Here is a 12,500-nt window from a genome sequence, read left to right as displayed (position 1 = left end):
TGGGTGTTGGCCAGGCTGGTCTTCAGCGCGTCAATCACAGCCGGCTTGAGCTGTGCGGGGATCAGGCCGCCGGCAGCCGCCAGCACCTCCGCCTCCTGGGGCTGCAGCTCCAGCGTTACGGCCTTGATCACCACCTCCGTGTACTGCCCGCACTTGCCCGTGGCGCCGCCGCCAGCAGTGGCGGCTGCGGCGGTGGTGGTGGCGGCGGCGGCGGCGGCCGCGGCCTTGGCTGCTTGCGGCGCGGCCGCGGCGGCGGCCACCGGCAGCAGGGCCCCGGCGCGGACCTCGCGGACGCTGGCGAGTCCGGTGATGGGGTCGCGGACCTCCTGGATGACATGCTGGTAGACCAGGGTGACGTGCTCGCACGGGACCTGTTTCAGGTGGCCCTTGGAGACGAGCTCGATGCCCTGGCGCAGAGCTTGGCACTGCTGCTGCGGCGAGGCGACGGTTGGCGGTGCGGCAGTGGGTGCCGCAGCGGCAGCAGTAGCGGCCTCATCAGCAGCGGCGCCAGGAGCAGCGGCGGCAACCGCAGCGGCGGCGGCAGCGGTGGCGGTGGTGGCGGAGGACTCATCCTCGGCTGGGCGGGGCGAGGCGACCGGCGAGGGCGCGCTGATGTTGTTGGGCGCGCAGCAGTCCACGGTGCAAGAGTTCACGGCGGCAGCTGGGCCGCCCCCTGGGGCGCTGGCGCCCAGCTCGGCGGGGCGCGGCGAGGCGTACTTGGTCGCAGTGGCGTCTTCCACCATGGGCTCGACCTGTTTTATCAGCAATGTGATGCGGCAGTTGTGCGTGTCAGCCAGCTCGGATTTGCAGGTGGGGCTCTCGCGCGAACTTGCCAGCAGTTTTCGGAAGTGGTTGTAAAGCGACAGTTAAGGTGGAACCCGACCACTCACTAGGCTGGCTGGCACAGCATTCCATTGTACCTGGCAAGTCCATTTCTTTGGTCAACCCACCGGAATCGCGCCGAGGGTCAGCCGTGGCACAAGACGCACAGCAGCTCCTCCTTGGGCTGGCTTTAGGGCTTCCGACCTGAAGCAGTTGCCATTGGAATGCGTTTGGGGGTCAGTGAAAGCGATATCACCATGCAAGCGCGGTGGACGTTGGGTCCGCCCGCCCATGGAGAAATGCCCGAACGTCCCGCCGGAGTCCGGTCCGCGCACCGATGGCCAAGGGCAATGGCTTAGGGGGCTGGGACGGATGCATGCTCTGAGAAACTCGGCTCGGCCTCTCAACCAGCCGCGAAATGGCGAAAGCCCGCTACACGAGCCATTCCCTGCTGGCCCCGCGAGCTCCAGCAGCAGGCCCGCGCATCGCATGCCCTGACTGCCCAGGACGCCCAATTTCGCTATGCATATGCTAAATCTCGGCTCGCAAAGCCAACCCGCCCCCGAAAAACGAAAGTCTGCTGCCCGAGCCCTGGACATCCTGCTCACCCGCTCACAGCCTCCGAGCCCTGCGCTTGATAGCTCGCCACCATTCGAGCGTCTATGCGAAGTAGGCTTCAATTAGGCAAATTGGGCTGAAATCGCCTTCTCCGAAAGTCAAAGCGGCAGTCGCTCGGCGGTCCGTGTCAATAGACCTCAGCAGTTATTGATAAATGATAGTTTGTGTGCAGTTTACAAGAATTCCTTGGAATGAACTGTGGACTGCGCCTGCTGGTCGCGACCGGGAATGCGATACGGGCGGATCCCCGTAGCGGCTTCGTCGCGGCAAGGGAGGCAGCAAGGGTGCAGCACCAAACTTGCGCAAGGTGCAACCTGTCTAATTATTGTCGTTTCAGAGTATGTAGCCCCGCTTCTGGCTCACCAGTTTGCGACCAGAAACTCGAACTAACGCCAGGCATGTGTACTTTGTCTGGTGACTGGCGTCGGGGCGCCTTCTTCGTATGGGTCTCGCGTTCCATAGCAATAGATTTGCAGCTTACTGCGATAATAAACTGGATAATGCAAATGCCGCGTGGTAATCTGCCCAGGAGAACTTGATCGTCGCCCTAAAGTGGTTTTGCGACCCTCAGCACGCAAAATTCGGCCTTATTATTGTATATGGCGATGCTACGTCCACAAGGGCACAGCGATAGCGTGCTCTCGGGTCGGGCAATTGATCGCAATTTCGCGTTCCAACCTGTCCTTCTGCGTCCAGAGCAATCATACATACTCAATGCTCTAAGCCCACGCTTGGACGCATACGTGTGGCTTTAAGCTCTTGTCTCTGCGTCGTCTGTCAGTTCGAATGCATTGGAACCCGGTCACGCACGGTCCGGCGGTTGCAGGCGGTCGGTTGCATCTGGTGCGCTCGTGGGGTGCACTACTCCACGCTTGGTGTACAGGCCTTACACCCATACGCCATGCCCACACGCATGCATGAACATATGCATGTAGCGCGCCATGGGTTCCGTGATGCACCGCGGTAGAGTCGTCTGCACTGATGTTGCGTGCGTGCATGCGCGCCCCAACTTCCCACGCACGCCCCGAAGCTGTGCTCCCCTGAGGCCTGGATGACCGCACCTGGCAGTGAGCGAGCCCATACACGGCCAGGCCCCGGGCCAGCCAACGCGGCCGGATAGACTGGTGGTTTGTTACAACACCTGTGCATGACAATAATAAAACTGTACGAATGCATGCATACGGTACCCGTCACAGGTTTACCTCGTGCATGCACCGAAAGCGCATATAACAAGAAGCACAATATGCGTCAAGAGTCATGTCATCGTTGCATGTAATGGCTCGTGCGTGGGCTTTGTCGGGAACCCCGGCCACTGTACTGTGAAGCCAAATTGCCAAAAGCTTCTATCCTTGTTGCGCTCCCTGACGTCCTTACCCCGCGCTTCACCATCAAGCCAGGCGATGTCAGCTGCCCCCCATGCCTTCGTTCCTGCAAACTAACCACCGTCGCCCCATCCTTGCCTCTGATCCACGAGGCCTGTCACCCCCGCTCCACTGCATCATGCCTGCTGCTGCCATCACGCACGGCTGGCTTAATTTGCCGCGGCAGCTGCCACACCCACAGCCTCCTTCACCTCCCCATTTGCCCCATCCACCGCCGCCTCCTTCTCACCCTTGACAGCCCCTTCCTTGGCCACCTCATTCCCCTTCGCCTTGTCTCCGACCTCCTCACCCGCCTCCTTCGTCTCCTCCTTTACCTCCGCCTTCGCCTCCTTTGCCTCCTCCTTCACCATCGCCTCCTTTGCCTCCGCCTTCCCCTCCTTTGCCTCCTCCTTCACCGCCGCCGCCTTCACCGCCGCCTTCAACTCCTTTGCCTCCGCGTCCACCGCCTCCGTCACCTCCTTTGCCTCCTCCTCTACCACCACCTCCTTCCCCTCCTTTGCCTCCTCCTTCACCACCTTCACCTCCGCCTTCACCTCCGCCTTCACCTCCTTGTTCGCCTCCACCAGATGCTTCAGCTCGCCCTTGAGCGCCCGCGCCAACAGCGCCTCAGTGGCCTCCCACAGCCCGGCCGCCACTGCCATGTCGGAGGTCAGCTTGGAGGAGGGGCTGATCGCGCAGTCTGTCAGGTAGGAGCCCGACTGAGCTGACGTCAGCTCGGGAGCCGTGGCGGCGTAGATGCTGGTGGCGGCGCCCTGCGGATTTATGGGATAGATGTGGGTTTGGGGTGGGGGGGGGGGGCAGGGGCAGAATGGGCAAAGGAGGAGAGGCGCCCGTACCTACACGCTGGAGCGCTTAGGGAACACTCTCCAGCCATCACCAAACATGCAGCCATCCTCCGGCCACCCTCTCTCCAAGCTTTGTTCCCTACCCTCGGCCCCGGCCGCTGCTCCATCCCCCTCCCCTGCCCTCGCCCCGCATGCGCACCCACCCCCAGCGCCCCCACTGCCCCCCCCCCCAGTGCCCCCAATGCCCCCCAGTGCCCCCAGCGCCTGCCCAGTCGCCCACCCACCTGCGCCGTGGTCTTCTGCCAGGGCGCCGTCATCCAGCGGATGGCCGCCTTGACCAGGCCCGACTGGTGGCGCTGCAGGGCCGTCATGATGATGCCGGGGTGCAGCGAGAAGGCCAGCACCGGCCGGCCCTCAGCAGACATCCTGCGCAGGTAAGGGAAGATGATGAGAGGTTGAGAGGTGAGCGGCGTGACGTGGGTGGAGCGGAGAGGGTTGCTGCTGTTAGGAAGGGAGTGGGGACGATGGCCACTACCCGCACCCAATGCCGCACTCCTCCTTCAGCGATCACCCGCCCCCTTCGCTCACCTCCCGCCCCTTGCCCTCACGCCGCTCCACCCGCCCCTTCGTCCCCCTCACCTCCTGGCCAGCTCCCGGCCGAACAGCACGTTGCAGGCCTTGCTCTGCCCGTACGACTGCCACGGGCCGTACTTGCCGGCCACCGACCGCTTCTCCCAGTTCAGATCGTCCATCGGCATGCCCTGCGCAAACTGGTGCGCGGAGGAGGCCACCGACACCACTCGCGCCGGCGCGCCGTCGGCGCCGGGCTGTGTTCGCGGGGAATGAGTCGCGGGGCCGGGAGGGAGAGGCGGTGGTGCGTTGCAGAGGTCATTGGGTGCTTGGGATGGTTTTGAGCGGGTGTGTGCACACGGTTGTGCGATTTCTCCGCCGGTGCACAAGCTTGGCTGGGAACCTGAGGAGGTACGTGCTTTGCTGCAGCCCCCTGGCGCTACGCAAGTGCGCAAAGCCCGAGCGGTGAAGCTGTCAACCTCCTTGACTTCGCACCTTGATGGCCGGCAGCAGCAGCTGTGTGAGGTAGAAGTGGGCGACGTGGTTGACGCCCGTCTGCAACTCCAAGCCGTCCTGGGTGTGCCTGCAGGTTCAGGGGCGGGCGGGGCGGGCGGGGGCGATGTGAGGTACCGTGAGTTTGCGAGCCCGACAAGTCCTGTCGAATCACTGTCAGGGAAAGCTCATGTGGGTTTGAATTGGCGTGGCAGCACCAGTGACACTGCACTCCGCGGGCCGCACTTCGCCATCCCCAGTTCCCTCGTTAGCGCCATCCGCCTCCCGCCTTCCGCCCTCGCGATCCCCAGGTCCCACGTAAGATCATTCCTAACACAACGCCCCACCTCAAACCCCACACCCAAGTACCCAACCCCACCACCAGGTTGGCAATGGCTTACTTTGAAGCTTGCAATGAACTAACCCACCCCAGGGACCCCACCCCACCGCCTGCACCCCAGCCCGACCCACATGAGCGGGCACGCCATGACGCCCGCGTTCAGGATGAGCAGCTGCACGCCCGCCGCAGCCTCCCCAGCCGCCTCCGCCGCGAGAACCTGCTCCGCCGCCCGCCGCACACTGGCCAGCTCGGACAGGTCTAACACCAGCAGCTGTAGCTGCAGGCCGGAGCCCGCCTCGCCCGCGTCGCGCCTGGGGAGGCAGGCAGGGGTGGCGTGGGGGGGTAAGGGAAGCGGAGGAGGGTTTGGGTCGCGGGGCACAACGAGGAGGCCCCCAAGTGAGGAGAGGTGCATTCTGATGGGGATAAGGGGCGCGTTGCTTGCACCATCCCATGAGAAAGAAGAGAAAGGCAGAGGGCGTGTGTGGGGGAGTGTCCAGGCAGAACTGGGTGGAGATGGCAGCTGCCCACCCGTCCAGCCCGAGTGCGAAAGAAGGATTGCTAAGGCACAGAGGCGAACTTGTTTGCGCTGTGCTTGCTTCGCAAATTGCAACGCTGTGCTTGGGCTCGGGACCTGCCTTGGCGTGCATGTAGTGTGCCACCCGTATCTAGGATTCGAACTGCACGGTACGAATCGGCACGCCACGTAAAACACGCAAACCCTAGTCCACACGTCAGCGCACTCCCACGGCCCACCTGATGCTGTCGATCACCGCCTGACCCGCCTCCGCCGAGCGCGCTCCCAGATACACCTTGGCCCCGTGGAGCGCCAGGGTGCGGCAAGTCTCCACACCGATGCCGGAGGAGCCACCGGTCACGACAGCCACCTTGCCTGCGGAGTTGACGGCAGAAGGTTCGGGCAACGTGTTAGGGGGAGTTTGATCGCCCCGCGCCCCAAGGTCATTCAATTGCGATTAGCGAGTAAGCTTGGCGTTGGCGTGGCACGAGAACCGCGAGAGCCGCACGCGCGTTGTTGATTTACGAGCACTGTACGTAAAGTTCTATCGCGGGCGCAGGTAGGCGCAGAACTTACGCAAAACGCTTACCCTTGACATCGATGCCTGCGATAGCTTGCTCTGCGGTCGTCCGCTTCGAGGCTAGCTTCGCACGATTGACGGTCGTGACAGCCATCTTCGCAGGTTCTCGGCAATTTACTGGTTGGACCGGCGTCAGGTATAATCAGTGGGAAAATATGTGTATGTGAGTTAATAGCCTGCTTCGCGCAGTTCAGAAGACATGGCAGCCACACGCGTGCGGCTGCTGGATCCAGGCAGGCGTTGTGCAACACAGCAGCCCCAAATGCCGCAAATTCGCAACGCTCCCTACCTACCTCACTGGTAATGTCTGCACCCGTACATGAGAATGTACCGTAAGCAAAGCACCAAACACAGTTGCCTTTCCCGCTACATCCTGCTATTCTTGCCAAATGCGTCCTGCAGCGCCGTCATCCTCCCAGCTCCTGTCACCTCCTGCAACACACCGCAACCTTTCGTCCCCTGCCAAGCTGCCAGTGTGCGCAAACACCACCACGCACACACACACAAACACAAACCCCACACGTTCCCCTGCTCCTCATATCTGGTATGCCTGCCCCCGTGACACGCTGCGGTTGCTCCGATTCGCGGGCCCCGCCCCCGCCCCCGCTCCTCCGTGCCCTGACCCCGATTTCCGGATCGCGGCCCCCTCCGTAGCCGCGCGCGCAGCGCCCACAGGCGCCGAGGCCGCCCCCAGCGCCTGCAGCCGCAGCCGCCGCTTCGCCTGCTCCTCCTGCAGAACCTCCTGGGCGCTCCTGCCGCCCCTGCTGAGGTCGTCGTGGGGGATGCGGCTCGGCCAGCGGCGGTCCACGTAGCGCTCCACGGCGCGCGTGAACAGCATGAGCAGCGAGGGGTTGAGCGGGATGCTCAGGCCCGACACCACCGCCACCTGCGCATACACACACGTATGCATGTGCATGTGTGTTGCGTGAGAGTGTGTGTGAGAGAGGGTGTGTTGGTGCGTGTGGGAGCGAGTGTTACTAGAGCACCAGGATAACAGTACGCGCAGGACAGTGTATGCGATCCAGACGGCCACGAATTACCTAGGGAGAGGGAGAAAGTGTGTGTGTGTGTGTGTGTATATGTGTGCGCACACGTGTTTTACGCGGAAGGGTAGTACTATTGTGGTGTCGCACGAAGGGAAATGTGGGCCTGCCGGCCTGGCCTGTAAGGGGTTCCAGGTCGCGTTCGACAAGGCACGAATGCTCGCGTGTCACCTACTTTGTCGCCAGGGCAGCTGCCCAGCCACCGCCGCATACGGTACCCCGAGGCGACTGCCCTTACTGGCACATCGACCATGTTCACGCAGCCGGCCCCGCACAAACCCTCCTGCAGCCTACTTCCTCCCGCTCCTAGTCACCTGCCCTCCACGCCCAACTCCACGCCCAACTCCACGCCCCCCTCCGCGCACCGTGACTGTGAGGCCGTGCACCTCGTTGCGGTACCAGCTGCCTGGCAGCTCCGCCGCGTCCACGGACGCAAACGCGTCCTGCACAACACGCGCGTGCGTGGTGGTGCTCAAACAGGGCCCACGGCCATGCAAAGGATGTGTGTGCTCTCTGCGCGCTGCCGCGCTCTCTGGATGCCCGTCTGTCTTTAGGGAATGCGTGGTAATGTGATCGCGCACGTGGGGGCAAGGGAAGCAGGTGGCAGTAGCAGGCAGGGGAAGGTGCATGGCCACTTAGTGGCCAAGGACCTTGGCATCGGCTAGAGCAACTGCAACAGCTGAAGGCCTTTTGGGCTATCGCTACTCCTGACGCATTTGCGCTCACTGGCTCACTCACCCACATCCGATACGCCGCGCTCCCTGTACGTCAGGCACACATTTGCGGCGATTTGTGGCGCGTGCAGTGGTATTGCGGTCACGTTGGGTAAACGTTTGGGCAGCTGCACCCGCACGCAAGACGCGGGTTGACTGTCCTGTCGCATCCACTGCGCCTGACGCCGCCTTTCACCAGCAACACGGCAACCCCATCCCGCCCCGTGCGTGCTGCCAGCTGCCCCACACGCCACCGCCACGCCACGCGCCTCACCTACGACGATGGTGATGATGAGGTCTAGGATTGCGCCGCACGCAACTGTCGCGACCGTGCTGTGGGCGGCACAAGGCGCCCGGGCAAGGGCTGTTTGGACTCGGTGCTACATGCATGCGTGTCCCTCTCCAGCAAGAACAGGGCCGCGACACCAACCGAAAGCAACAGCAAACAGGTTCACAACCAAGACCACGATGCGCCGCAGCCCATTGCAGCCGCCAGCCACGGCGCTAAAGCTGTTGCACTTGTGGCGCAGCAAGCAAGGAATTGCCATCCAGCGAATGCTCACATGCAGAGCATCAGCGGTCGAAGTGGCCCCTCCTCCTGCGTTAGCTGCGGGCCGGGAAAACGGCAACGGCCAGCGTGACGAGGAGCTCAGGCGTCGCACCGCTGCAGGTCCGCGCCTTTCTCTCCTTGTGTTTAGCCCGCCCGCATCAATCGAACCCAGGCGCATTGCGCTTGTCGCGCGCTCTATCATTTTCTGGCGCGCACGTCCAAACCCACATGCCACACCCGGGTAGCATCAACGCCGGCGCTAGCGCCGGTTCGTTGGAACCCGCCGCGCTATGCGCCTCCCCCCCCCCAAACAATAAGCAAATCATCGCGCCTGCAACGCCCGTGCCTGCGGTCCCAGCCGCCTCTGTTTCCCACCTCACTCACCGCCGTCAGCGGACCCGCCATCCAGGCCGTGAACACCAGGATGGCGCTGATTATGGTGATGAAGAACACCTGCTCGGTCTGCCTATGTGTACGGTACATAGGCAAGTGCACGCTTGAGATACAGGAGTCAGCATGGGGATAAGGGCAGCGGCTTAGGTAGCCCACCCGCCTGTTGCCGCGCTCTGACAGCCCCTATACTCCCCTATTGCAAAGCATCGCGGCTGTTTCGGGGTAGAGGTTTGGAACCGTGTGACTCACTTGCAGAGCGAGCTAACGCCGTCAGGGCTCCACAGGCACTGGTACGTCACCGTCATATTCGTGGGTGGTGAAGCTGCGTCAAAACCTCCAGACTGCAACAGTAGCCGACCAGAAGCTCTGCTAGGAATGGCAGCAGCTGGTGCGGTGGGGAGTGTTGGCGTGGCGGGAAGAGGCGGGGGCGGGAAGGGCACTTGCACTGGCTGCTGCACAAGGTGGTGCTGGGACAGCAGGTACATAGGTATGGCGATGAAAAACTGTAGGATTGCGTGAAGAAGACAACTTGTATGTCATTTACAGAAAGTAGGCGAAACACCGTGAAGCCTTGCCAGTTGCGGGGGTCAGGACAGTTTGGGCAATTGTTCCTGGACCACGGCCGGTCATAGTATGACTGCACATGCGTATAGTGCTTGCTGCAATCAATTTGGAGCAGACTTACGTTTAACATTTTGGTTGCAGCGGCCCCGCTTGACCGTATTCGGGCCTCGAGGAGCCCGCTGAGTTTTTAGAATGTGATATAATTACACATCGGCATGATGGAGTGAATGCAAAGGCTGACCAGGGTTCAGAAAGAGTTCACTCCGCTGCAGAAGTCTGTGCGAGTTCGGCCGAGACCCTCATCGGCGCCCCTGCCCAGCCGCACGTTTCGCCCCCAAACTTGATGTCAACCTCTCCAATTTGAGCCCCGCTTTCCACAGCGCCAAGCCCTAATATCAGGCGAGGCCTGGCGAGGTTTTGCCCGCACCCCCGTCCGCTTAGGAGTACGGCAGAGCCCCGGAATCTATGTCCTTGCGCGTCCGCTTGGCATGCAGGTCTGTACCCTGTGAAGCTTAGGTGACCTGGTGACTAGCTGGGCTTGGTTGGACGGCCAAAGCCCCTTGTCTCGCGTTGTGCCCCCACATGCGAACACACCTTGGAGTGTCCTAGCGCCCGGGCTCTTGCTATGGTGAAAGCGCTACGTTTGATTTCTGTTGGATGCGGGTGGCGTGGGCAGGGTGCGTGTGTGGGGGCAACATGCGACAATGGACAAGGCGAAGTTCGGTCAAGGGCTTTTGGATGGCCCTGCGCCTTCTGGGCCATATGCATATATGCATATAGATTGTGGAAAGTGGGGCGGGCGGGTTCGGAGGTGCGCTTATGGGGTCGGAATGGGGGCTCCGGATGTGGGGGTCGGTTCGAGCTGGTGAGCTTAAGTGCGGCGAGAGGCCGTAGCGAGGCGTTACTGGACCCGCGTTTACTTAAACATGGCGCGCACTATACTTGTCCATAATTAACCATTAGCTTACCAAGTCTGGAAGCTATTGCGCTTTGTTTCGCTGCCTTGCTCGCTGCGTAGTTGCCACAAACGGGCTTGGGGTCGAGGAGGTGCGAAATCCCGAACTCGCACAGACTTCTGCAGCGGAGTGAAGGGAGGCGCAGCTTCGCAGTTAGGGCTGCGCTTGGCCTCCCCGCGGCCTCACGACATACAGAAGGTCAAAGTGAACGCGACGGAGCACAGCGGCCGGGCTCAGGAGCGTCCTACGAGGAGTCGGCATCAGCGGCATTTCGAATCTGCCCTCTCCGCGCTCGCACCTGGAGCGTCGCCGTAACCCGCTGCTGAGCGCGCTGGGTTTAGCTATATCATAGGTGTATTGGGCTCTCAGGCACCTGCGAAAATCGTGCCGGTGAGAAGCTTCGGCTTGCACAGGCACGGCGTGCCTCCTGAACCCAGCTTGGTCCCGCGCCCACCACCTCCCTTTCCCCTCGCACCCCGCATCCGCCCCTCCCCACACTGCTGCCATCCGTCGATTCCATCATGTGTTGTGGCAATCATCACCTCCTCAAAAACCGCTTCATTTGCCCCTCATCCTCGCCACGCACTGTCAACCTGGCCGCCTCAATGGTCGTCCTCTTCAGTGCAGCCCTGCAGTACAACTCGCTGCTGGCCGCCAGTGGCCAGGAGGATGCGTTGCCTCCACGCGCTCCTTCAGGGCACGGCCTGCAGCTGCAGATTAGTGCGCGCTAAGCTCACTAGTCTTCTTGTTCTTGATTGTAGCCTGGGCTTGCAGCGCACAGTTGCGAGCCATTAGACAGCAGACACGGCGGCGCTCAGACTCCCGCACCGCCACGGCCTCGGGGAGGCTTGGGGTTGCCCTTGGGTTTCGTGCCGGTGCTGGGCGTGCTGGGGTTGGGCTCCATGGATCCGGCCTGCACGTGTCGAACCCGAGTTCAAATCCCGTCAGGCTGTCGTCCCCTTCACTCCGCTGCAGAAGTCTGTGCGAGTTCGGCCGAGACCCTCATCGGCGCCCCTGCCCAGCCGCACGTTTCGCCCCCAAACTTGATGTCAACCTCTCCAATTTGAGCCCCGCTTTCCACAGCGCCAAGCCCTAATATCAGGCGAGGCCTGGCGAGGTTTTGCCCGCACCCCCGTCCGCTTAGGAGTACGGCAGAGCCCCGGAATCTATGTCCTTGCGCGTCCGCTTGGCATGCAGGTCTGTACCCTGTGAAGCTTAGGTGACCTGGTGACTAGCTGGGCTTGGTTGGACGGCCAAAGCCCCTTGTCTCGCGTTGTGCCCCCACATGCGAACACACCTTGGAGTGTCCTAGCGCCCGGGCTCTTGCTATGGTGAAAGCGCTACGTTTGATTTCTGTTGGATGCGGGTGGCGTGGGCAGGGTGCGTGTGTGGGGGCAACATGCGACAATGGACAAGGCGAAGTTCGGTCAAGGGCTTTTGGATGGCCCTGCGCCTTCTGGGCCATATGCATATATGCATATAGATTGTGGAAAGTGGGGCGGGCGGGTTCGGAGGTGCGCTTATGGGGTCGGAATGGGGGCTCCGGATGTGGGGGTCGGTTCGAGCTGGTGAGCTTAAGTGCGGCGAGAGGCCGTAGCGAGGCGTTACTGGACCCGCGTTTACTTAAACATGGCGCGCACTATACTTGTCCATAATTAACCATTAGCTTACCAAGTCTGGAAGCTATTGCGCTTTGTTTCGCTGCCTTGCTCGCTGCGTAGTTGCCACAAACGGGCTTGGGGTCGAGGAGGTGCGAAATCCCGAACTCGCACAGACTTCTGCAGCGGAGTGGTTGAAAAAATCGACGTCTGTCGCCAAGCCAGCGAAAGAACGAAGCTTTGATAAAGTTCAACAGTTGGAGTGTATTTTGCGCTGGATTTGCCAGCAAGTAAAACGCCTTGAGCACGCCCTCGTGACCAAGATGGAATCGCCCGCCACGGCGCCACCCGCGTAAACGACGCTCAACGTCGTCCGTTAGCACAACCTCCTGTACATGCCCATCCTGCGACGCCCCATTTGAGCCAACCTACAGGCTCGTGTGCACCGAATTTGCAGTCTGTCCGCAGTGCCCATACCTGCACCCGCACCTGCACCAACGCGCCCATTGTTAACACGTCCCCAATAATGACACGACGCCACCTGCACAACCTGCTGCGCCCCGCATCCACCCAAGCCACC

General features: G+C 61.9%; 4 protein-coding genes across 5 annotated transcripts in view; all 4 read right to left on the bottom strand.

Annotated features, from left to right (window-relative positions):
• CHLRE_12g556700v5 (uncharacterized protein) overlaps nt 1–2,190 on the bottom strand; it is a 6,872-nt gene extending 4,682 nt beyond the window's left edge. The window contains exons 1-3 of the mRNA XM_043069097.1: nt 1,431–2,190; nt 951–1,026; nt 1–752 (exon numbers count right to left, since the gene is read on the bottom strand). The exon at nt 1–752 is cut by the window's left edge and continues 201 nt beyond it. Of these exons, the coding sequence (XP_042918903.1) occupies nt 1–752; nt 951–1,026; nt 1,431–1,474 (872 nt within the window). The 5' untranslated portion in view covers nt 1,475–2,190. The remainder of the gene's footprint in view (nt 753–950; nt 1,027–1,430) is intronic.
• A 370-nt stretch (nt 2,191–2,560) lies between these two features.
• On the bottom strand, nt 2,561–6,210 carry CHLRE_12g556750v5 (uncharacterized protein). The gene is made up of 7 exons (XM_043069098.1): nt 6,113–6,210; nt 5,763–5,898; nt 5,141–5,320; nt 4,673–4,760; nt 4,247–4,434; nt 3,892–4,033; nt 2,561–3,574 (listed from the first exon to the last, which is right to left on the bottom strand). Exons 1-7 carry the CDS (start codon nt 6,195–6,197, stop codon nt 2,972–2,974), a joined length of 1,422 nt encoding a protein of 473 aa, XP_042918902.1. The 5' UTR covers nt 6,198–6,210; the 3' UTR covers nt 2,561–2,971.
• A 48-nt stretch (nt 6,211–6,258) lies between these two features.
• On the bottom strand, nt 6,259–9,790 carry CHLRE_12g556803v5 (uncharacterized protein). Of its 2 annotated transcripts, none has more exons than XM_043069101.1 (8): nt 9,488–9,790; nt 9,052–9,305; nt 8,794–8,875; nt 8,423–8,466; nt 8,107–8,192; nt 7,885–7,907; nt 7,512–7,589; nt 6,259–6,989 (listed from the first exon to the last, which is right to left on the bottom strand). In XM_043069101.1, the coding sequence occupies exons 1-8, from the start codon at nt 9,494–9,496 to the stop codon at nt 6,639–6,641; spliced, it is 927 nt and encodes a 308-aa protein (XP_042918900.1). In that variant the 5' UTR covers nt 9,497–9,790; the 3' UTR covers nt 6,259–6,638. The 2 variants fall into 2 exon arrangements, with proteins under 2 accessions (XP_042918900.1, XP_042918901.1); XM_043069102.1 differs by having other exon boundaries at nt 8,134–8,192.
• Nucleotides 9,791–12,138: 2,348 nt separating this feature from the next.
• CHLRE_12g556802v5 (uncharacterized protein) overlaps nt 12,139–12,500 on the bottom strand; it is a 4,152-nt gene continuing 3,790 nt past the window's right edge. The window contains exon 7 of the mRNA XM_043069100.1: nt 12,139–12,470. Coding sequence (XP_042918899.1) covers nt 12,430–12,470 — 41 coding nt within the window. The 3' untranslated portion in view covers nt 12,139–12,429. The remainder of the gene's footprint in view (nt 12,471–12,500) is intronic.

The sequence above is a fragment of the Chlamydomonas reinhardtii genome, chromosome 12 (genome assembly GCF_000002595.2).
Source record: "Chlamydomonas reinhardtii strain CC-503 cw92 mt+ chromosome 12, whole genome shotgun sequence".
Classification (NCBI taxonomy): Eukaryota; Viridiplantae; Chlorophyta; class Chlorophyceae; order Chlamydomonadales; family Chlamydomonadaceae; genus Chlamydomonas; species Chlamydomonas reinhardtii.
This window is presented reverse-complemented; position numbering and strand designations above follow the sequence as displayed.